This window comes from Clytia hemisphaerica, unplaced genomic scaffold (genome assembly GCF_902728285.1).
Source record: "Clytia hemisphaerica strain Z4C2 unplaced genomic scaffold, Clytia hemisphaerica genome assembly, whole genome shotgun sequence".
Classification (NCBI taxonomy): Eukaryota; Metazoa; Cnidaria; class Hydrozoa; order Leptothecata; family Clytiidae; genus Clytia; species Clytia hemisphaerica.
In genome coordinates, this window is record NW_027104364.1 from 309,444 (window position 1) to 334,577 (window position 25,134).

General features: G+C 35.4%; 2 protein-coding genes across 2 annotated transcripts; one reads left to right on the plus strand and one right to left on the minus strand.

Moving 5' to 3' along the window:
- The first annotated feature begins 1,306 nt into the window (after window positions 1-1,306).
- Window positions 1,307-13,605, plus strand: LOC136818386 (host cell factor 2-like). The gene is made up of 17 exons (XM_067074722.1): window positions 1,307-1,499; window positions 1,694-1,827; window positions 5,941-6,116; window positions 6,738-6,943; window positions 7,217-7,405; window positions 7,619-7,701; window positions 7,935-8,006; window positions 8,146-8,179; window positions 8,460-8,543; window positions 8,805-10,648; window positions 11,248-11,376; window positions 11,547-11,697; window positions 11,922-11,959; window positions 12,140-12,393; window positions 12,539-12,573; window positions 12,752-12,800; window positions 13,021-13,605. Exons 1-17 carry the CDS (start codon window positions 1,343-1,345, stop codon window positions 13,052-13,054), a joined length of 3,669 nt encoding a protein of 1,222 aa, XP_066930823.1. The 5' UTR covers window positions 1,307-1,342; the 3' UTR covers window positions 13,055-13,605.
- A 3,943-nt stretch (window positions 13,606-17,548) lies between these two features.
- LOC136818390 (guanine nucleotide-exchange factor SEC12-like) lies at window positions 17,549-23,216 on the minus strand. Its single transcript, XM_067074726.1, has 9 exons — window positions 23,088-23,216; window positions 22,499-22,697; window positions 21,598-21,737; window positions 21,113-21,196; window positions 19,873-19,997; window positions 19,345-19,515; window positions 18,920-18,992; window positions 18,345-18,501; window positions 17,549-17,930 (listed from the first exon to the last, which is right to left on the minus strand). The coding sequence occupies exons 1-9, from the start codon at window positions 23,208-23,210 to the stop codon at window positions 17,839-17,841; spliced, it is 1,164 nt and encodes a 387-aa protein (XP_066930827.1). The 5' UTR covers window positions 23,211-23,216; the 3' UTR covers window positions 17,549-17,838.
- Window positions 23,217-25,134: the final 1,918 nt, after the last annotated feature.

The following is a 25,134-nucleotide window of genomic DNA, read 5'->3' on the forward strand; positions in this document are numbered from 1 at the left end:
CGTTTTTATGATCTTATAGACTTAATTGATCATTTAAAAAAGTTAGTTTGCTTTTAACAAGTCTGTGCACACGAAGAACAGTGTAGCTCTCACTATGACTCCAAAGTTGAAAATTGACGAAAAAAAATATTTTTCAGAAATTTTGGTTGCTAGGCAACCTAGGCTGGTTGCCAGGAGCAAAATATCATTGACTTTCGAATATGTTTTCGGACTTTACATTTCATATGCTTTCAGAAAATATATAGTTTTACAGGTGTATATAAAACCATCAGTCATTCTTCATTGCATTTGCCTAGGTGTCAAGGAATCCTAAAATACCAAAATAATGTGCGGATCTCTTTAAGCGCTTTAAGGTGGTTCCCCATCAAAAACGCTAAAACGGCCATTATTGGTCCAAATAACTTAATTTTATGTCAAATGAAACTTCTCAAAGTAAAAATAAGAATTTTCCAAAAGAAAATTCCAATTTCTCAAATCAGATTTTTCTCACTTTGAGCGTGATTTATAAGCCATTTAGAGGGTTCCACTCTGCAGAAAATAGAGGCCACAATTTTTATATGATCGATTTCAAATTTTGCATGAGTGTTGTAGACCAAATTCTCAATGTTCCCTATAATTTTCTCAGACATTTAGTCGTTTTTCGCTGAGCTATGCTATTTTTAGTGCACAATTACTGATTCGTCAAAATTAATAAAAAAATCAAATGCTCACAGTGACGTCATCTTTTTTTATTTCTAATAGAAAATTATAGGGATGAACCTCCGTTTTATGGCTATAAAGAATCCCTCACTCAAAATTTCAAGTCAAAAGCTTGAATGCGTCAGGGCCTATCTTCTGCAGAGTTTCTAAAAAAATGGAGAAAATCACGTTTAAAGTTTTTTGTTGGCATTTTGGCTGACAAAAGGTCAAAATATGCTCAAGATTTCAATTTTTTTGCCTTGTTCCGAAATCTCAACATATCCCAGTCTTCAAAGTCACTTTGTTTGATCACAAACGGCGAGCACTAACGGCGCGAGCTTTGTTAAATATCCTTTAAATTCGATGCGTCAAATAACTGCTTGTGTGGTGAACAGGGAAATAAAAAAATTCCCCAAAAGTAAAGGTACACCTATGGGTGTAGTCGTCAACGTCAACTTTGAAATCAGCATTTCCGGTAGGGAACCCCCTTAAAGGGTTAAACTGTGGCTGGTGTGGGCGTATCACTCGGCCGGGGTGGGGCGGTGTGAATGGCGTGCGGCCCCCGATTGATGGTAGACCCTGTAGAACCATTTTCTCTAGTGCGCACGCGCAAATTTTATTTTTTTCGATTTCGAGCTCAAAGAAGTAAAAAGATGTAAACAACATGGCTGCTTCTATGAAGTGGAAATGCGTCAAGGAACCGTCGGGGCCTTCTCCGAAACCACGGCACGGCCACCGAGCGGTTGCGATTCGTGATTTGATTGTCATTTTTGGTGGTGGTAATGAAGGCATTGTTGAAGAGCTCCATGTATATAACACTGGTAAATACTTGATATTTTGGTTTGAAAAAACGGGGAAAGAATTTTGTTCGTCTTTTTCTATTCTTCTGTTGGATTTTTGATTATTTTTTGGAAAGAAATGAATCTACAAAAACCTTGATTCATTAGGATGTGTAGTTTTTGATCATATTTTGGTTACTCACGTGGATATTAAGCGTTGTCATTTTTTATTATAGCCACAAATCAATGGTTTGTGCCAGCAGTTCAGGGAGATATACCACCTGGTTGTGCAGCCTTTGGTTTCGTTTGCGATGGAACTCGTCTTTTGATATTTGGTGGGATGGTTGAATATGGAAGATACTCAAACGAGGTAAATCTCTTACTGTTTTAATTTTTTTATTTATACCGAAATTTGAAGGGATAAAAAAGGCTATTTTGTCAAATTTTTTGAAAGAAGGATTTTTTTTGTCAAAACAAACCAACCGGCACGGCTGCTCGCAATTTCTTGTGGGGCGCCATTTTTGATATTCTATGCGGTGTTCGCATAAATTAGCATTTCGCATTCGAAAAAATGTGAGAATTTAAAAATGGTAGCTTAAAATCAAAACAAAAAAATTGAGAGCGTTGCAATCCAAGATATAATAATTGAAGAAGAGTATCATGCAAACTCTTTTACTCTTTATAATGAATTGAGTTGATGTTTTTCATGATTTTGTAACTGTATAATAGTGTATTTCTTATCTAAATGTTGCAAACCAAAACAGGTGATATATATCTTGCATTTTGTGTTTCTGTTTCTGTGCTCCCCCTAGCCCTATACATTCATTCTGCCTGGAAAGAAATATTGTGTGTACATGGATCAGATGTGTTAACCCCTAATGGAAAACATGAAACTTGGATGCTTTCTATCTCATAAAAACAGTTAGTCACACTAGGAAATCTAGCTTTCAGAAAAAACAACATCAGTCATCTACAGGATGTATTTGCAACAACAAGGATGAGAGTTACCTGAATCAAGTTCGCAAGACAATTAATTCAAACTTTGAAACAAAATAAAACGTGCAGCAGCCAAAATTTGTCAATTCAATTCTCGAGAGACAGCGCTTTGATTTTTAAGGCCTTGTTTATACGCTAAAGTAAAAACAATTCTGCACATGTAAATGGGTCAACAACCCTCGACATGGCAAAAACTTTTATTGGAATTCGCGTAAAGCCCGAGCTGGCCCGAGAATTCGGGCCGTGTTCGGGCCACACTCGGGCCAATTTTTGAAAACATGATTTAAACAGGCGTGTAATTTCAGGACTTAATTTTTTTTACATTTTCTTTGAGAAAAACTTGGTTTCTCTTAATTATATTATGAATGTTGTATAAAATTGATATTAATATTAAATGTCTTATTTCGTATGAAAACATAGTTATAAATATACTTAGGGTGGAAATATTTGCTAGTAAACTGGTTTTAAACTAAAGCATGTCCACGGGAAGCTCGTAAAGTTTTTTTGAGCGATATAAACAAAACAGACAAATCTTATTTTGTACTATTTTGTTTGACTGGACATGCTGAATCAATATAAATATGGAATCTTCTGACTTAGATTAGTACTCCGTACTTAGATTAGACTCAATGGACCCAGCCAGGCAGGCTTAAAAGCGTTATGAAAAAGGAGGCCCGAACATGGCCCGAATGACTCGGGTCATGTTCGGGCCAAAAGAATTGATAGGGTCTCTTGGCCCAAACATGGCCCGAAGAGGCCCGAGAATTCTCGGGCCATGTCGAGGGTCGTATGGGTCATTGTTTGAGGTCTGGCAAAATTTCTGGGAGATAGCCTATCCGGTGGTGCATGGATCTAGGTGGGTTCCGCCTCCCCCATAGATCTTTTTCTTGTGAAGTTGATCTTCAAATTAGTTTTCAAGGTTGGCTTGGCTCAAATTTTTTCATCTATGGCTCAAATTTTAGGCAATTTCTCAAAGTTTTTGAAAATGTTAATTTCATTAAAAAGTGCCGGGTTATTTTTTCATGAATCCCTTTAGAAGTTTTGCGGCGCATTTTTTTGCTTGAGAGTCAAGTAAACAATATAGCGCTTTCGCAGCATTAATCTTTGATACGCATTTTGGCGGGACGCTAGTGTCACCCAATCAACTCTAAAAAAATCAACAAAAACGTTGAGTTGAGAAAAAAAAACTCTGTTTTAGAACAAAATTTTCCGGATACTATTTACTATCCTTTTGCACAAGTTTCTACTTCTTGCACCGGAATCAACTGCCACTTTTCTAGAGATAACATAAGGACTCTGTAGTTGAAGATGGGCTTTGGAAAGAAATTATGTAATTTTGTAAGTAAACACAAGATTTTCAGTACCTTTACAAAAAACGCTTTCTAATCTCATGCCAGTTATCCCAGGAAAATGGCAGAAAAATTCTGGAAAAGTCAGTGGAATCTTAGTGAGGAAAGTGAAATCTTATGCAAAACGAAGGGTAAACTTTTATCGTATGAGAGTGTTCTGTATTTCTCCTGAAATCTCGGGTGAGTTAGGGCAAGTCCAAAACTTTATGTGTCGCTGACCACTTCCTACCGTTCTTCCCAAACCATGTATAGCTTTAAAGAAGCGTATTAACGAGAGGATTTCAAAAAGTGCTGAGTCAAAAACTTACAATGACCCTCTCAAAAATATCTCAAAATATTGGCTAAAAAATTATATTGGCGTTATACGCCGAAAAACACGTCACAAAGAAGGCTTTATTAACGTCACCGATAATTTAAATTTTTTTAATGCCATGAATACTAAAACTTAACTAATGATGTAGATCAACAATCCCAACCAATTTAACAAAAAAATTCAAAAATTTATGATGTTGTCAGCATATCTTAATAACGTATTTTCATTTTTACCTGCAGGAAAATGACATCATCCAAAATTTTTGAAAATTTTTCATGAAATTTTTCAAAAATTGTAAATCTGTATCACCAGCCAAATTTGGGAGCTAATTGCCACAATAAAATTGAAGTTATCATTGTTTTGTGATAATGACATTAATGAAACCGTCTTTATGACGTGTTTTTCGACATATTTTATAACATAAATATCTGTTTTCAGCCAATTATTTAATAGAGGGTTAATATAAATTTTTGACCCAGCACTTCAAAAATTTCAGGGGGACTTAATTTCGCGGATGAGGAGCTCCCTGATTTTTTGCATAATTTCGCAAATCAGAATTAAATCTAATTTTTCTAAAGTGATTTCAAATTTTGCAAACAGAACTTCTCTCAAAATTTTGATATGGTTGTGTGCGAAAATTCGACAATGATAGTGTCCTAACCTTAATTCGGAGGATTTTCGCCGATGACACCCAAATTCGCGAAATTTAATCCCTGGAAAAGTTTTTCCCATTAAAGTAACTCACCCAAGATGCTCACTTTCAGTATAGTCACTAGTGCTCATATAACTTATGGCATGTTAAAAAGGAACAAAGTTTGGCACAGAAAACTAGCCTTTGGTATGGTCATTTATATCAAATGAGGCATATTAAGATGTAGATTTCAGAAATGCCTGTTAATAATATTAGTTACACGGTCTTTTCGAGGTGGAATACAGGATATACAGGGTCAGTAAAAACTATATTGGTGACAAGGCTTGCAGAGGCTTGAAGAAAATCTTTAAAGATTTTCTGTTTTTGGTACTCTCTCAACCCCAACCATTTCAATTCTCAGGTGAGTAAAGGAAAGTCCAAACCCCCTTTTACGATTTTCCCACCGCTTCCCATTGTTACTCTCGCATATAGCTTCATATTTAAGATTCAAAGGACATCGTTAGACGTTATTGAAAAACAGCGATAACAAATCTAATGAAGCGATGAACACCAAATTTTGACTGGAGACGTAGATTAACAATTCTGAAATATTTGTTAAAAAATTTCTAAGATTTTGGATGACATCATTTTATTGTCAGTAATAATTGAAATACGTCTAAAAATTAAATTTTTTTTCATGAAATATTTGTATAATAATAAACATCAACGTCTTCAGCCAAAATTTGGTGTTTATTGCATTAATAGATTTGAAGTTATCTCTGTTTTTAAAAAATGACGTTATTTGAATCTTACCTATGATGTGTTTTTTCAACAAATTTCATAACGTCAAAATAAATTTTTGGCTGATATTTTGAAACCGGCTTTGTTTAAATTTTTGACCCAGCACTTTCCATAACCATCTCTTTAATATGCTTCTTTTTAGCTATATGCCAGAGTTAAGGAACAATGAGAAGGATGTCGGCATCATGCAAAATATGTTTTGGACTTGCCTTAACTCACCCGAGTTTCGATTTCAAGTCTTTTCAAAACAAAACATTCTAATCTTGATCAAAACATTGAAAGCACATTCATCAATGTGTCATTTGTCATTACACTAAAACTATTCTAAAGAAAAATCAGAAGTTTAATTTACAGTACAATTCAACATAATATATTTCTTTGTTGTTGTTTTAGCTTTATGAGTTGCAAGCAAGCAGATGGGAATGGAAGCATCTTCATCCTAAAGCACCTGCAAATAATATAACACCATGTGCTCGGCTTGGTCACAGTTTCACACTTGTTGGTAAAAGAGTATTTCTTTTTGGTGGACTTGCAAACGACAGTGAAGATCCAAGAAGTAATATTCCAAGGTATTTTACATTACTCATTTTGTTCTGTTTCTCTTTGCTTTTACTAAGGGACCATTCAAAAAGTATGTACGCTCTGAGGGGGAGGGGGAGGGTACTACCGAAAGCGTACGAGGGGGAGGTCAGGTAAAAAGGTACGTACGCTTTGACATTTTTCAATACAACGAAATTTCAGTCAAAGTTTGGTTAGATCTTCTGATTATATCATCAACAAAGACAAACAGAAGTTGAACTTATTTTAATTTTTCTCAAAATCCCCTAATTTACCTTTGTATAGACTGTTTAATACGATCTAAAAAATTTTTGAGGGGGGGGGGTCATTTCTAAATCGTACGTACGCAAAAGGGAGGGGTAATGCCAAAGCGTACGAGAGCGTACAAGGGGGAGGGGGTGGTAAATTTTCACCGATTTTGAGCGTACGTACTTTTTGAATGGTCCCTAATTGTTTAGTTATTGGGCATTGGCTTTTCTGAATTCCACAGCCATAATAGAAATCTAAAATTTTGAGATATAGAACTGTATATAAGTATAAAAGTATAATATAATATGTGTTGGAACCTAAAATTGTTTTTGACTTTTTTTAGAGAAGTTAAAATACAATACATTTCTACACCACTTTTTTAGATATCTGAATGATCTCTATACATTGGATCTCAGTCAACATGATAATCTTCAGTGGGATGTTCCTTGTACTTATGGTCAGCCTCCAACACCGAGAGAATCTCATTCTGCTGTTCTTCATACAGCTGAAAATGGTAAACATCCTAGACTGTTCATTTATGGTGGAATGAGTGGCTGTCGTCTTGGTGATGTTTATATCCTAGATGTTGGTAAGTCTAATTGACCTTAGCTACATTGACACAGACAACAACAATTTTCATTTATAAAAACTGAAAATTTGCTCTGAAAAACAATCCAATTAATTTAAGAACACAAATTGATGATTCTCATTTAACTTAATAACATAGTATTGGCAAAGGTTAAAAGAACTTCCAGATATGATATGATAGCACTTTACTGATATTTTTGTTTGATACTTTTTGTTTGCGTATGATTTGCATTTACTCTGAAGTATCTAAACCACTTTGACTTTTGTCTTTTAGAAAAAATGTTATGGTCGAAACCTGTGATTCACGGTATTGCTCCCTTACCAAGAAGTTTACATACTGCTGTTATGATTGGTAAACGTATGTTTGTTTTTGGTGGATGGGTGCCTCTCATCGTTGAAGACGGTCGTTCAAGTCATGAAAAAGAATGGAAATGCACAAACACCTTAGCCTGTTTGAATGTTGGTAAGGAGATATCAATTATCTGGCAATTTTAGATAATTAATTTTTGATGATGGTAAGAAATTTACTAATGGAAAAATTTTTGGTGTCACATATGCCATGGTCCAACGTAAAGAAGCTAGGCACTCATATCAGTAAATATACAGTAGAATTTGTTAAATAGCATTGTAGTAATGAAATGCCAAATTTTACTTTATTTTCATTTTGTTTGTGTAGAAAAACTCAGATGGGAGACAATCAATGTAGAAGGAGCTGATGACCAGATGCCAAAACCAAGAGCTGGTCATGCAGCTGTAAATGTAAGCTACATTTTTGAACTTGATGTTTCAGGCTTGAAACTCCCCTTTAGCCTTCTGTAATCAGTTTATTTTTTAAGATCAGGATTAGAGGAGTAGATTCAAATATCTAAATATTTTTACAGTTTTGAAGCAATGTACAAATTTTATCTTCACCAATTTTACAAATAAATTTGTGGTTTGATATAACTTTTTCAAATATATTTTATCGATTTAACATTGTATTTTTGTTTCAGGTCCATACACGAATGTATATCTGGAGTGGTCGAGATGGTTATAGAAGAGCATGGAACAACCAAGTTGAAAATGTAATTTACTTTAAATCTAAAAGTATAGTTTGATATATTTGATGCATCGAATGATTTATTTGTTCACTTTACACTTATGAAAATTACGGCATCTCAAAGCAGCTCATTTTGATTTCCATGTGATTTTCTCATCCTTCAGGTTTGTTGCAAAGACCTTTGGTTTTTGGAAACAGGTAAATGTCATTCATCTTTTCGAATTACGGTGTCTTTTCGTACTTTATAATGCTACATTAAATCCTCAAAGTGACTTTCAATATCAGAGTGAAATGTCTTTCTCAAAGCTTTATTTTATTCCAACCAATACATTCTTCTTGGATTGTCACGCGTTTCATAACAAAAGGCATAAAGTCGATAAGTGAGTTCAAACAACGTACGGATCATATATTTGGCTCTATAACTATATCTCTTACAAACAAAGAAACTAACTTGTTATTCTCCTTATTCTCTCTCCAGAACGCCCACCAGCACCTTCTCGTGTGCAACTTGTCAGAGCTACAACAACAACGCTTGAAGTATGCTGGGGTACAATACCAACAGGTCAGAAATATTTTCTTTCTTCCGAATTTATTTAGTTTCAATAAAGGATCTAAACTAATCTTAAAATATAAACCCATAAAAATGTTACAATTGATGTAATGTCAAAATCATTTCAATTTGGTAAAATTTTACAAATTTAAACTTTTTTAAGTTGATTCTATGTGTACTCTCAGGTAGGTATTCTTATGATTCATTTCGTTCTTTTGAGCAACTATATTACTAATAATATGATATTAATATTTGTTATTCAATATTTTACAGCCGACGCTTACATCATTCAAATACAAAAATACGAAGTGAACCCCACTCCCACAACCTCTACAACCACAAACAACACAGCCAACAACTCAACCACAGCGAAACCAATAACCAGCAGTACTGCCACAACAAATACCACACAACTACTCTCGAATGCAAATATCATTCGACTTCCCAGCACTGGACAATCTCTGGCATCAACTCTTACCAATCTTTCATCGGTCACTTCTCTAGCTGGTGTCTCTAAAACTCTTGGTATTCTTGGAACCAACACTAAAACAAACATCAAAATGGCCATCACTCAAGCAGCCTCAGGGGCAAACAAGACAGCTAACATTGTTACCAGTCCCAAAGCTGTCACTCAAAGTCTCCTCCAACTTGGAGGGCAAATGAAAAACCAACACATCACTTTAGCAGCTTTGAACCAACTCACTGCTGGCAAGATTGCAGTGAGCACTGCAGGTGGCAAAACTGTTCAAATTATTTCACCCGCTAAAGGTCAGGCTATCAAACAACAGATCACTGGAAAGCCAGGAGTAAACACCCCTATTCTAACTGCTACCTCCTCGGCCAGTACAGCTGGTCAGACCATCAAAGTGGTATCATCTGGAGCCACTGCAACCTCGACCCCTTCGACACAGTATGCTTTGGTTCGTGCACAGCTTCCAAGCACAAGTGGTGGCCCAGCTCAAACAGTGACCTTCATTCGTGCTATTGGACCAAACAGCTCTACCTCGACTGGAAATACAACCGTTTCAGTCACCCCACAACAGATGGCTGCACTGTTAAAAGGACAACAAAACGGAGGTCAAAGTCAAATCCAAAAGGTGCTGGGAGCCGCTACGGGAACAGCTCAGATTCGCGCTCAAAACCCGATAAATGTTGCAAGCTCTCTTAAACTAGCCGCTCAAAACAGTCCATCTAAATTGGTCTCTGTACAAATTCCACAAAAAACAGGCGGTGTCACTCAAATGAAAACAGTGTCAGTTGGCTCTATCTTAGGTAGCAAAGTCAGCACAGTGACAACTCAAGCAACTAATGTCTCGCCCATGGCTACTCTCGTATCTGGTGTTTCTGCTGCCAAAACCACTACAGGATCATCGTTAGTCAACCAGTTTCCAGCAGTTCGTCCGGCTGCTATCGCAGCTCTCACAAAAACGACGACCATGACCCCAACAACAACCACGAACACCGACGCCGTCACATCAACAACGGCACCTTTGACGGAAACTAGTGAACAGAAACCGGCAGAAGTAACAAAAGTCGATTCTACAACCAACGAAGCTGGTGAAATCAAAGAAGAACAAGACGACGTTTCCAATCTGCTGAAATCAACTGAATCACTCGATATGCCCATATCGACAACAGATATCAAGGAAGAGCCAAAAGATGAAGATGTATTGAAAACGACCGCAGGTATTGGAACAATTGATAAAGATGAACTTCCTACTGAAGTCCCGATGGAGGAAGCACCACCAAAAACTGACCTCACTGAAACCAAAGACGAAGTATCTAGTTCCACAGAGGGAGCTGAACCTACCGATACCAAAATGGAAGTTGACCAGGACGAAAAACCACCTACAAACCCAACAGAAAACTGTGGCGAAGCTGAAGTCAAACAAGAACAACCAGACCAATCATCGGAATCTGTGGCCGCATCCACTCTAGCGCAACTTGCGTCCATTGCCAGTGATGGCGGAAACACTGGGGCGGTGACGACACCCATCACTGATATGAATAATCCACTATCAACGTTGGCAGCGCTTGCTTCTTCATCGCCTATCGCTACAGCTCCTGTCGTGAATGGTTCTTCGAAAGCCATCAGTGTTGCAGCAGCTGCTAAAAAGGTCAGTTGTTTTTCACCCACTGTAACTGAATATGTTAGGCTGCACGCATCCCTAGAATTGATTTTGATATAGGGGATGCGTATCGTGTATAAAATTCCCGTCCGAGAGTTAACCCAATTTCGGGGTAACCTGTTTCAATTTTCTTAAAAGCTTCAGAACTCCAATGATTTTTATTAACCTCTAGCCATTCAAATTTCTAATCAAAATTTAATAAAATTTAAAGATCTCTTATATAAAACTTACTAATTAAGCTAATCAAGTTTCTAAAACTCATATGTACAAAGATGGGGTAACTCTCGGACGAGAATTTTATACACGGTGCGCAGCCCCTATATCAAAACATGTCAGAGGGGATGCTTGCAGCCTACAGCCTACATGGTATGTATGTGTAATAATGAGATTATTTGGGCGAGTGAATGACCATACATTACTAATTAACATTATGTAGGTACGCCATAGTATGTTATACCTCGGTAAAACTTTAAACGGGTGTATCACCAGAGTCAAGTTTTTTTCGATGGTAAACTTCAATAGCAAACGCATTAATAGCATTAAAACTACCAAGCAATACCAAGACTTTTTCTTATTCTTCACTGTAGATCGTTCGTGGTAAAGGTCCAGATGGAATCAAAAAGAACCCGGCACCGTGGTATGATGTGGCCATGACAACCAATACATCAATTGTCGTTTCGCACTACTATGTTCCTGTAGAAGCTGGCGATGATAACGTAAGAATTTGATATTTTTTAACATTTCTTTTCTGATCAAGTTTGTCTTCTAAAAACACGTCATATGATGGGCATCGAATGCTCTACTACGCACTAGTTAGAAGTCTTACTTTTGAAATCGTTTTTACTAAATAAATAATGAGAAGGATTTCAACTGTTTTATTCTTTAGCACGACAACGTTGTTCCGGAAGGACAGTACAAAGGCATGAGGAAAGTTGAATTACAACCTGGAACCGCTTTCAAATTCCGTGTTGCGGGTATCAATGTTTGTGGGCGTGGTTTGTACAGTGATATTGCTGCTTTTAAAACGTGTGTCCCAGGTGAGTTTTTTTACAGCTTATGTTTTACTGTTTCCATTCTTGAAAAAAGGGTTTGCCAGCAGCCGTTTGAGCTAAGAAGCTGTTCTTACTTAAATCAGTTCGGTGGTTGGGAGGGGTTATGTTCCAGGTGAAAACTCTTGGGAGTATGTGAATTCTAACTTTGTGAAGCAAAACTCTTTTTAAATTTCGAAATACTATCTATAAAATTTATTATTTGTTCGTAGGTTTCCCTGGTGCTCCGTGTTCAATCAAAATCACCAAGGTATGTTCAAATATAGCTTCTTAAACATTTATAATGAAAGTGGACTTTGTGCATTTACGTACATCTTTTTAAAAATGATCGATACAAGCCCTAGATCTCCCTGATCTCTTTCCACTTTACTTTTCATGATTCGTATGTTTTTTTTATTTATTATACCCGTATTATTTCCGCATATTTTAGAATGATGTGGGTGCACATTTATCATGGGAGCCTCCAACTAATAGTGCTGGGAAAATCCTCGAATACGCCGTCTACCTTGCTGTGGATAACAAGAAAGGCAAAGAAGTGACACAAACACAGCTGACATTCGTCCGTGTGTACTGTGGCTCAACCTCCTCGTGCACTGTGACCTCTGAAACCCTGAAGAGTGCTCATATCGATTTCACAACGAAACCCGCTATCATTTTCCGTATCGCTGCTAAAAACGAGAAAGGGTACGTATGGACTACTAATTGTTCTTGTTTATTGTTCTGTTCTGTGTCCTCTGAGTATTGTCGCACTGTATTGTCTAAGGAATTTATCATGAATTATTGTGGTTTTGAACCTGAAAAATATTAATGTTTTTCTTTGTTTGTTTAGCTATGGACCTGCAACCCAAGTCAGGTGGCTTCAAGGTATTTATTTTAGTTTTTTGTTTTACATTGTTTAAGTTCTGGTGAAATAATTTTCAGTATTTTTCTTTTAAACACAAATTTTGTAGCTTGATATATCTACTCCAGCTCATTGCTAGCTTTTTATTTCATTGCGAAGAAAATTCATTGTTTTGACTGTCATTTTCTTTTGTTTATTCAGATTTGAAAGACCTTCCTGAGAATAAACTGAAGCGAATGGCAGAAGCCAGGTAATTTATTTCTTAATTTTTGTTTTTTCGTGCAAAAATTGCTCTTTTGTTTTGAACGTTTCTTCGTTGCCATGTGGACTGGTCAATATTTTAGCAGGTTATTCGTAAATGCTTCATGTTTGTCCAATTTGTTTGTAAACTCGGCTTTTTTCTATGACAGAAATTCTGAACCTTTCTGCATTTTCACACAAATTGAATTTCCTATTTCGTTATTTCATAGGAATGATGCTGCAAAGCGTGCCAAGCTATCGTAAGATTGGGTTTGATGCGAGTGGGTAGGTCGCACTCTGTTTTTAATCACATAATGAAAATTATTAGAAAGAATGTAGTGTTATTTTGAATCTGTAGAAAGTTATTTTTTTCGCTTTTACTCGTCCCAATGACATGCCCAATTATATAGCACTGCATGCATGTCAGGGGGAGATGAAAAAGGAAAAAGATTTTTGATTTATTTATTTACTGTAAATAGTATATACACTCTTAAGAGAAACATAGAAAGAAAAACGTAATAATTTGTCGTTCTTTTTTTGGAGATGTTTTTTTTGGTAGTTTTTTAAAAGAAGCTATGTCTATGTGTTTATTTCATAGAATTTGGTCTAAATCCTCTATTATTTTACCTTTTAAAATTTTTAATGCCCTTACGGGTTGATTTTCGTCATGTCTTTTGGAGGATGATTTAAGTTAAAGTCTGTCTCAAAATAATTTGCAGCGGAGACAAAAATGACTGTAACTTTTGATAGAATTCGAATCAAGTTACGATTTTGTGCCCATAGAAAAGATATTTGTGAGTGGAACATTATCAAGCAAAAAAAAAAATTGAAAAATTAAGAAAAATGAAAATGGAAAATGAAAAAGAAAAAAATCAACTTCTTGTAGAAATGTGATTATTCAATCTTTGACCATCATCACTGTGAAAAAATTTTCAAAAATATTCATTCAATCGAAAGATATTTTCAAATGGACTACTTTTTGTTCTTCAATATATTTTTTGTTCAACTTTTTTTGTTACTCTTTTATGATCTTGAAAATGCACAAGCGTGTATCGAGGTTTCTATGACTTCTACATTATTATATATTTTGTTCTTTTTTGTATTTAATTTTTCGAGAATTTTGAGGTATTCAAGATTCTTTTATATAGTTAACTGTTATTTTAAATTTCGACACAGAAAAAAGAACTTTAAATTAATATAAACTCATACATTGTTGATTTATATTTCCGGAAAATTTTGTTTAAAGATTCTTCGCCACAAAATCTCAAAAGCGTATGCTTGCGTGCAGGGGTCAATTATCTGGCACCCGATGTAGAAATTTTCTTCCGACACGCTAAATCTCTGAAGGTCGGGAAAATTTTCAACATCTGGAAGAAATACATTACGGAATTTCGCCTGACCGCGTAATTTTTTAGAAAAATGGGCCCGAGTGCAATTTGGACAGGGAAGGTGTCATGGCCGACAAAATTTGGGTCAGAAAAAACTTCAAAAGGTTTCACGAAATACACATACAAAACTTTTTGGAGAAGGAATCATGCAAAGTATTATCATTCTTTTCACAAGGAGGGCATGTAGAAATACTCAAATAAGTATTTTTCCTTCTTTAAACTAATCACAGAAGCAAAAACAAAATAGAAATAACATTGTACACAAAAAAGCCTGAAAGAAGAGAAAAGTCATAATCATCATCTATAATAACACTAAAAGAAAAACTGAAGCTATAGAAAATGAATACTAACCCTCAATGAACACTTTTGTGAAGTTTGATAAAGATTTTATCCAAAAAACTTCAGTTCTGGAACACTGAAGTCGGTTTATCGGTTGTCGGCCGGTGGACAACAGTTATATTTGGAGGACGGTCTAAGAGAGATAACAACATGAAAGTTAATGATAAAAGCATAAGCCCATAGGAACATACCTGCTTTAGTTTCTTTGGTCTTTGAATGGTATAAAATTTGAGAAAGTGCAGAAAAATTTCAACTTTTCTGTGGTAGAAACATATTTTTTGGGGTTGGTGGGGGCTAAACTTATGTCGGCACATCAATGGACGACTACTATTCCTCTACGATGGTATATTGGCCCGCTCCTTTAGAGCTTTAGCGTGGGCGGCCGCCAAATCGCCATCGGAATATCAGATAAAGGGGTCAAAGGAAATTATACGTACTCACGGGTACCTAATAGCCGGGGGGGCCCCGCTAATTAATTTTTTGAAAATTTTCCACCCAGGACATTCTTATTCAAACCCCCCCGCTTATTGATTTTTGGGAAATTTTTTTTTGAAAGTTCCCTCTTTTGCCCTAATTCTGCTGTATCAGCCTCCTTTTCGAACATTTTCCACCCAGGATATTTTTATTCCAACCCCCCCCCCCCCCGGCTTATTAAATTTTGAGATTTTTTCCAACCCCCCTGCTTATTCAGTATTAAATAAAGGTCTGAACCAAACGTTGAATTCGAAATTTTCTTCAACCGATGTGGGGGGTGGGGTGAATGAAAAAGTACGTACTTACTGTACCAGGGGGTATAGCCATTTGCGTACAGGGGGAGGGGGTACTCGATTTTCGACATTTTAGTGCGTAGGTACTATGTAGACGGCCCCCATCGTCAGCTCGACTTTTCAAAACATCATATGTGCATTAAAGTTCGGTCTGAAAATATCCTCAAAACCATGAAAAAGCAAAGCCAATTTGATGGAAAGTGATTGATAGAGAAAAGCAAAAAGAAAAGAAAGACAAATCAATTACAATTCAATAAATAATTCTATTTCTTTGATTCATCATAAGCAAGATCCAAAAATTAAAATAATTCTATATCTTCAAAAAAAAAATGTCTTGCATAAAATTTGTACTTTCCAGTTCTTGGCAAATAAAAAAGTGCTGTGTTTTAAGGCCTGTCCCAATTTTCCGTAATTTTTGAACACCAATAGCACTCGCCAAGAGGTGTTCATTCATACCTTTTTGGAACCGTATTAGGGTGTAGAATATGAAAAGTGCTGTTCGATAATTGTTTTGTTTGCCTAAATAAAGATATATGGATAAATAATGCAAAAAATGTAAAAATGCTGGCGTCAGCAAAACTTATTTTTTAAATAACTTTTGGCTTAATTTTAGATGCTGAAATTTTGCAGAATGCAAGAGAATATTGAAAAGCACATTTCGGATCAATTTTTTTTACAAATTTGATGACGTCAGCAGAAATAAGTAAAAAACACATTTTTGCTAAAATATGCTGACGTCAGCAAAAGTTCAAAATATTTTTTGATTTAAAATGTGCCTATTCATAATGTCCTACTTTGGTTAAAATTTCAGCATCCAAAGTTAAGTCAATCAAAAGTTATTCAAAAAATAAGTTTTGCTGACGTCAGCATTTTTACATTTTTTGCAATATTTATTCATATATCTTTATTTAGGCAAGCAAAACAATTATTGAACAGCACTTTTCATATTCTACACCCTAATACACTTCCAAAAAGGTATGAATGAACACCTCTTGGCGCAGGGGGGGTCAGTGTACCAGAAGGTGGCATGTATCCTGGGGTGGGTGGGTGTTTGAGAAAAGAATTTGTCATGTACTAACTGTGTACTATAATTGGGGTGTTGGGTCCAAAATCTATTTTGATTTTTACTACCTGTGTACCAAAATAGGGGTGTTGGGTCCAAAATTGATGTTAACAGTATGGAAACAAAAAGGTTTAGAAATTATCTGCTAAAATAGAAATGTAAAGTTGTTCTATTATAAATTGATCAAGCCAAGTTTGTCCAAGACCATTCTTCCAAACTTCTTGGAATGAATTAAAATCCTACCAGATCCCACTGAAATGAATGTTTATCGAGTCAATGTAAACATTCGAACATTCGAATTTAAACATTCAAACTCAAACATTCGAACATCAGAAGTGCCAACTCTCACGCATTGGGTGTGAGACTCACACATTTCCACATGGTCTCACGCAATTTTTGAAAAGTTGATTTCTCACGCATTTTGGATTATTGAGAAAAATTTTCCTGTTTTTCCAATTTTTGGAAAAAAGTTTACCCGATTTCCCGATTTTCCGAAAAAAGTTTCCGCGATTTCCCGATTTTTGGAAAAATGTTTACCCGATTTTTGGAAAAACGTTTACCCGATTTTTCGATTTTTTCCGATTTTTTCCAGGTAGTACCCGGTAGTGAATGAGGGGTATGGGGTAGTTTTGTTTTTTTCCAGGTACTACCCGGTAGTAAATAGGGGGTATGGGGTGGTTTTGGGATTTTTCCATGTAGTATGGTGTAGTTCAGGGGTGGGTGGGTGTCAAGTTTTGAAAAATACCTTGTAGTACACATACATGCCGCCTTCTAGTACACTGACCCCCCCCCCTGCTTGGCGAGTGCTATTGGTGTTTAAAAATTACAGAAAATTTGGACATGCCTTAAAATGCCTGAGATAGTCCAAATACATTAAAGGGAGAAATTTTGGCGGGAACTTAATTTGGCGGATTTGGTCAAAATCCGCCAAATTTAAATTGCTCTATTTATTCCCCCAAATGTGTGCTATTTCAGGCTTTAAAACTGGTTTTTCCTTTTTTAATGGCGTTTTTTTTTTGGACAAAAATGTCCTTCGTCCGCCAAGTTAAATTCCTGCCATATCTAATTAATTTAAGTTAACCGCCAAATTAACTTCCCTCTGAAAAAACTTTTTCTCCCATCCGCCAAACTAAATTCCCGCCAAAATTTCTTCCTTTAATGTATAATTTGAAACCCCACAGAAGTCTTTTATGATGGCTAATTGAATGGAAGTAGTATGTGCAAGTGATGCGTTCTTTTTCAGACCGTTAAAAGTTTCTATTGACCATATTCGGATTGTCTCACGATAAGTCTTTCAAACTCAATTAAAAAAGTACGGGAAAAAAATAATATAAAAACTGTCTCACTCACCCAACAAGAAACATCCCCAATACATACTCGAAATTTAGAAAATAAGCAATATTGTCAGTGTCCTAAATAACAAAATTGAACATAAAAAAATGTTGAATTTTGCAAATTTCCCTACACTTTATTCACTATAAAACTTTTCTATTAAAATTCGACATCAAAATAAGTAATGATATTGAACATGATAACCATGAAACATACAAAGACGAACAAGAACAAATGAAACGAAATGCCAGCTGAAAAAAAAGAAAAATTATTTAGAGATGAACCCTTTCAGAAATCCACCTAAGGGATAACAGTATGATACATAACTTTGATAGGAACAAGACTTTAAATTGCTGTTAATACACCCAACCTACCCCTGGACAGACTACCCAGTTTTCACCCCTTGACAAGCCTCAAATCGATCCCTTGGACGCTAAAATTTACCCATGGACATTGCAAAACTATCACATGGACATAGCAATTTTTCACAATTTTTCATTACGCCTGGATTATATCTTCCACTCGTATGTAAATTTTTTTCTGTGAGAGCTCATTGTTGTGTTAAATGTAGCACAACAACAAATAACAGTTGATATTTCACTTAGAGTTCTAATTTACTACATAAAACAAGAGTATGAAAATGAAATTTAAAAAGATTAACTTACTTCTCATAGGGAAGAGAGACAGTGTGCAATTATTATCAATGGAACAGGTTAAAACACCGGCTTCATGACCCATTTCTTCACATAACACCCGGTTTTCTGGGATGAATGACAATCCAGTGATAAAGGAATCGTGAATATTATCGATCGTTCTCATATGCTGAAAAAAATGGAGAAAGGGAGCCCATGCCACAGAATATAGATATGATTTGACAAGGCTTCACGTTTCAATCCATTCATGTATCAAATATCCTGATCTCGCGAAGTACTCGTTGCCACTTTAAACTGCTATATTATTTCATTTGTCATTTTTTTCTCCTGTGGCTGCAAACATATTACACCCCTGTCTCGCAGCCCCGGTGGAACTTTTTTCCTCAGTGGGGATAAAAACTCGTATTGAAATCCCGATGGGGATAGACATTTCATTGTTCTAAGGTTAAAAAATCCAGTGGGCATGGGTTTGGAATGCAATTTTTAAACATTGAATTTCGAATGGGGATGAAATAAAAGTCAATTTCCCAGTGGGGCTGAAATTTCAGGATATGACACAGGGGTGTCATATTAAAGACTTTACCTACCCTCATGTTCCATGAAATGTATAAAAGAATTGATCCTTCGGCAGTGCCTACGCCCAAAAATGCTCCATTTTTACTAAATAAGAAACAAAACAAAATAATGCTATTAAAATCTGAATGGGCAGGAAAGTCAGGGAGAGTAAGCTAAAAAAAGTCGAGCACTCGGTGTAAACAAATCCACACCATTCTAAAATAACGGAATTACTAGCCTATCCAATAGAAGGATAGCAAGTTTACCCAACAAAAAGACAACCTCATTCCTAATATTACCATGACACTACTTTCCAACTGAAATACTCAAAACAATATCGAGTTATTCGCCAAAATAGGCGGCAAATTATTAGGCAGTTCGCCAAAGTTTCTTCTCGCCAAATTACTTCTCCCAAGGTGCGAGAAAGAATATTTTCTAGAAAAAAGCTATTACCAACCTGACATTTAGTGAAGACGGTATATGTGTTTTGATGAATTCTGTTCGTTCTGGTATCCATTTTTGAGTATTCCATTTGACTAAACAACTATCCGCTTTAGTTCGTGAATATTTTCGTGGTATATGCGTCGTGTACAAATATATCGTTTTGCTGTCTTTATTCTCACTAAATCTGTAAGCAAGAAGAAGCAACACATATATACCATGATTCATACCTACATATTAGAGTTGAACAATAAAATATAACCAAAGCAATCATGCAAATGACCTTTATATACCCTGGACCAGGTTTCACTATCCCGACCAAGCAAAATCTTTGATCGGAGTTCTTTTGAAAGTGGTACCCTAATGGTAGCAGTAATCGATGGCGGTGTAAATGCATATACTTTTTCTCGAATACTTTTGATAATATAGCGCCGTTAGACTTTAATTTCTAACAGTGCAACGGCTTCTTTGCGGGTACTTTCAAAAGATGGCGAATAAAAATTGGTCCAGAGTATATAAAGGTCAGTGAATCATACCCACTCACCTACAGTTCCTGAATCTATAAAAGTCATCGTCTTTTTTATCAATAGCAAAGGATAATTCGAGTTGCTTTTTACCATCATTGACACCCCATAAACCAGCACTTGCATCTTTACTCACCGATACAAACTAAGAAAGAGAGTTGAATGAAGGGAACTGAAAAATAATTTCATAGCACAATAAGCTGAGTTCTACACATCTTTTAAAATGTAATTTGAGGGGAGACAGAAAGCCCTCTCACGGGTGCTCAAGTACTCCCCCCCCCCTCGCCCCTTAAAATCTCAAGATCAATCTTGTCAATTGACAAGAGCTACGACCTTGAATTTTCGACCAGTGGTAGTTATGGATATTTGAAAATGATTCGGTCACCTGTCTGTTTTTTTTACAGAGCAGAATGTAAACTAGCATTGACTGATTGATTTGTTCAATTTGACTGGAATTTGTTCCTGAAGACTGACTTGTCAAATAAAAGAGACTAGTAACAGAAAAAATTTGTTCCCATGAGTATTTGGTACTTTGTAGACTAGTCTGTAAAATGCACGTTGACCACTTGTCGGAACTCGTGTACTAATGGAGCTTGTAACTTGAAATTTTCACCGGTGATAGATATTGACCATCCTAGACAGTGTACAAAGTTTCAATTTAGCCATGTGAGCGGTTGGTATTTTACAGACCGGTCCGTTTTTTACCTACAATGCTCAATTTCAGCATAACTCGTCCGATTTTGTTGAAATTTTGGCTGCAAGCTTGTATTATCAGTACCTAACACTTACCAAAATTTCAAGTCAAAGGCATTTTCCTAGGGCTGTTTAGGCAAAAAAGGGTAATTTTTGGCTGGTCTGTAACATACACGATACCAGCATGTGGCAAAAAATGACTCTCTACCCTATTATAAACACATGTCACATGGAGGTATGGAGTTGCCTCACAAAATGAAAAAAAATCAAAGTAAAAAAAAGTTAGAGGGGGTCCTATTTTCGGTATTTTCAAAGAATGATGACGTCATCAGGTGGCGGTGACGTCATCAATGATGTCAAAACTTTCACAAAAGCTGCCAATTCATATTTGGTGTACACTTGCAAAATTTCAAGCCAATTGGATAAATGTTTCAAAAGTTATCAAAAAATTCGTTTTGGGGCCTCTTTGCCCCCCACAAGATGCTCGAAGGGTTGAAGATTCAAGTGCTATACACTTTCTAATTTATTATAAAAAGTTTGTTTGTTCAGTGATAATCAAACCCTTACTAATTTTGAGTTAGGATGTACATCAATTTCATCGAGTTCTGTAGTATGTGCTTTGATGTCAAACCTTTGTTCCAGTGTTGGGTACTATAACGAAGTGATAATGAAAACAATGAGTGCGACTTTAAAAACTCTACAATATCCATTTTTTTTTTTACTATAACGAAATTTTGATAAAACAGGATCTTAAAGTCTACATCTGGTGAATAGGTATACAAAGAGAACAAAAAAATACTCTTAGGTTATATCTGTAGAAAAATGCTGTTTCAAGATGTTGACTTTAAAATTTCTCAGCAAAAACACTAGAAAGTTTTCAATCATGATTAAATACCAGATACATTGTCTCATATACAGATGGCCGGCCCTCTTTGACTATTTTTAACTTTAAAGCTTATAAATAAATCGTCAGATTTAAAATCTAATACCTAGAAATTTCAATTGCAGACAAATATTATGTGATAATGTAATGAAAACAATGAGTGACTGACTTTAAAAACTCTACAATATCCATTACTACCACCAGTGATGAGATGTTGATTATCAGGAGTGAACCGAACACATTTCTGATATTCACCATCCTCATCATGTTCATCTTTGGGTTCAGGGACTGTCACTACTTTTTTCAGCGCTACAAAGAAAATTATATCAATTTAATTTATTTAATGCTTATAAAATTCAACACACTTGGTGTGGTTTTTACAATACAAGGCTCAGACAGTAATAAATATAGTATGTATGTATGTAATAGTTTATTTCATGCTGACGAAAAGGTAGCAACAAAGGCTAATAAAAGTCAATGCTACTTTACAATTAGCGACCGTAGCATGAAGGTAGAGCATCCAGCTACGGTGCGCAAGGTTGTGGGTTCAATCCCCAGCCGGGTCATACCAAAGATTCCCAAAATGGTACTTGGTGCCTCTCTGCTTGATGCTCAGCAACTAAAGAGACGGATCAAGGGTAAGTGGAGAAATCCAGGGAAAGGAGTGGCGCCCTCCCATACCTTCGGGTAGACAGCTATACGAAAAGGGAGCCTTCGGGTCGCCCTCGACTGCGGTCGCAAACTTACTTACTTACTTACTTACAATTAAAAAAAAGCTAATGTTTTGTTGGCAGCTCATCGTCGCTGCCACTGAGGCTAGATATTGACAGCTTTTGGTTGGTTTGGTTGGTTTTTGTTTGTTTTTATCAAGCGAAGTGGAAAACAAATTTAAAACATTTTAATATTCATTTTAATTTTCAAGCAGATGTAATCCAGACCAAATAGGTTATGATATCATGCGATATTAAAATCAAATTCTGAATTTTTTAGGTTGAAATTATAAAGAAATATAGACTTTGAAAAATGACCAATCTTTTCATAAAGCCATCAGTAATCTTTACAAATGCTACCTTTCAAATTGACTTTTTCGACATCATTTTCTTTCTTGTAATCAATTCTATAAAGTTGACAAAAATGGTCCATTCCAACTGCAATGACATCTCGTTGTGGACTGAGGTCTAAGTTCATAATCGCTCTACGCTCTGTATCAAGATCACATATACACTCTGCTTCAAAAGTATTTCCACGTCGTTTCAGGTGGTAAAGTTTCTAAAAACCAAAAACTTTTAACTAGTTGGAATGCATAAGAAGAAAATTACTTGGATGAAAACAAGGAATCAAGAAAAACTGATTTAAAAAAAGTTAAAAGCTGTGTTAACCATTGAGCTAAAATGAAGGATAGTAACAGTGCAGTACATATTTGTAATGTCAACACCCAAATATCGTGGAATTGAATGGTTTGTATTAACTTGTATATGTTATATTAACGCTTACTTTTTGAAAAGCTATTCAATCATTTTATTACTAAAAAAGTTTTCAATAGAAAGAATGAAAAAAAAAAAGATCTCCATAACTTGTAAAACATTAAGCATGATTATTTCATAGAGGTCAATAGTCTTGAGAAATATAATATAGTAAATAAATAAGAAAACTACTAACAATTGCATTGTTGACACCTGTCTTTGCTGCACCACCACCTCCAGCACAGACAAAATAATTAGGATTAATTGCATGGATTGCATATAATGGGAATGTATTTTGATCTAAGTTTTTAGTTGTCATCTGAAAGTGAAAAAGGGAAATATCATTCGAAACAACGTTCGTGTCAACACTTTTAAAAAGGAAAGCCTGTTTTAACTAATGCAAAAATCCCATAATCTAAACAATAGACAGCTCCAGCCTTTTTTAGGCCTTACTCTTGGTCTAAATATAATATAAATATAAATATCTTGTTCCTAGGTAACTGCTGTGTTGTAAAAGACAAATCAATAAGATGACATTATCATTAAAAAAATTTCTGCTGGAGTAATTAACTATTCAAAATAATGTCACGTTCTCCAAAACAACTATTCCTTTTACTCCCATCTCTAAAGAAGGGTGTTGGAATTAGACCAACTAACAAGCATGTAAGTTTCATAATAATACCATCTTTTTGCATAGGTTTTGCATGTAATCTCAGTACGGTAATTTTGACACCATAATTTTTTGCATATAATCCAAGATGGCGGACGGAAAGCGAAAAGGTCTATTGTGAAGTTTGATCACTTATTGTAGGAGTATGAGGAGTAGGAGTATAATGTTTCTTTTTAAGATTCTTTCTTGGCTTTGTAATCTTTGTGTAAATTTGCATACATGTTTTTTTTATAAACAAGTGTCTGTCCCTATATCAGGCTAACACTATGCTTAGCACTCTATTGGTCTTAAACAATAGAGCTATTCCTTAGGAACCAAAAACTGAGCATGCATAGATGCTGAATGAATCTAACTGATGATGAAATTTAGATAGCAATAAGGAAAAAAATGAAAACAACCAGTCAGAAAATATAGTGTTTGGCGAAAATGCATAACGCATTAAAATTCATCAGTCAGACAGATTCTTCCAAATTGATCACATTTCTCTTTCAAACATGGGTTCTGATCATCTTCCAGTAACTTTCTCTGTTTTTAACCCTTCCGCTTCTAGTAAAAAGACAGAATACCCTAGTCTCTATCATCAATTAGACCTCAATTCTGTAATTAACATCATGAACAAATTTGCTCTTGAAAAAGTCTTTGGTGTTAAGGAAGTGGAAAAGAAAACATTTCTTTTCTTCTCATTTCATTCATCTAATATCACCTAGAAAGCTTATCACAACAAACAATCAAGGTCTCTCTTTTAAAGCTTGTAAATTAATCAAAGAACAAAGAGAAGTCATTAATCTTCAGAGAAAAAAACAAACCTCTATCTTTTTGAGAACAAAATAGAACACATTGAATAAAGGAATTTCGAGGCTGAAATTCTCTGAAAAAATAAGGAATATCCAGGCTTTGAGCTAAGTAAAGCTTCCTATAAAAACAAAACGTAAATATCATAATAAAATCCCATTTTCCTTCAAAAATACAGGAACTGAATTTTCTCTAAATACAAAAGAATATTTTCCTTTGAAAATACGGATGAATAGAAATATTTTGGGAAGTTGCCTCTGAACAGGACAAAATAGTAAATCACTAAGGGCACTGACTCTTACTATAAAGGAATTTCAAGGCTAAAATTCTCTGAAAAATAAGGAATATCCAGGCTTTGAGTTAATAAGTAAAGCTTCCTATAAAAACAAAACATGTATATCATAATAAAAACCCATTTTCCTTCAAAAATACAGGAACTGGATTTTCTCTAAATACAAAAGAATACTTTCCTTTGAAAATACAGATGAATAGAAATATTTTGGGAAATTGACTCTGAACAGGACAAGTAAATCACTAAGGGTCAGTGACTCTTACTATACAAAAGAGATAAATATTCAATGTTATCAAATCCAGAATTAGAATTAACCAGGGAACAACATCTTATAAAGCTTGGAAACTTATAAACACCATTTTTCACAGGGGGGGGGTCGGTAGTAAAATCTCAGACATAATGACGTTTACTACGGTGGTGGTGTGACGAAAAATCGAAAAAAAATTTTACTACCCAGGGTAGTTAAATACTAAAATGGGTGGTATCTAT

Excerpts from the sequence above, each read along its gene's own strand:
- LOC136818386 (XM_067074722.1), top strand. The coding sequence starts at position 1,343 with ATGGCTGCTTCTATGAAGTGGAAATGCGTCAAGGAACCGTCGGGGCCT. Across the intron at positions 7,702-7,934 it reads CTGGTCATGCAGCTGTAAAT|GTCCATACACGAATGTATAT; the intron begins GTAAGCTACATT and ends TTTTTGTTTCAG. Across the intron at positions 12,574-12,751 it reads CCAAGTCAGGTGGCTTCAAG|ATTTGAAAGACCTTCCTGAG; the intron begins GTATTTATTTTA and ends TTGTTTATTCAG.
- LOC136818390 (XM_067074726.1), bottom strand. The coding sequence starts at position 23,210 with ATGACAACTAAAAACTTAGATCAAAATACATTCCCATTATATGCAATC. Across the intron at positions 21,197-21,597 it reads GATATTGTAGAGTTTTTAAA|TACCCAACACTGGAACAAAG; the intron begins GTCAGTCACTCA and ends ACTTCGTTATAG. Across the intron at positions 19,516-19,872 it reads TATAGATTCAGGAACTGTAG|ATTTAGTGAGAATAAAGACA; the intron begins GTGAGTGGGTAT and ends TCTTGCTTACAG.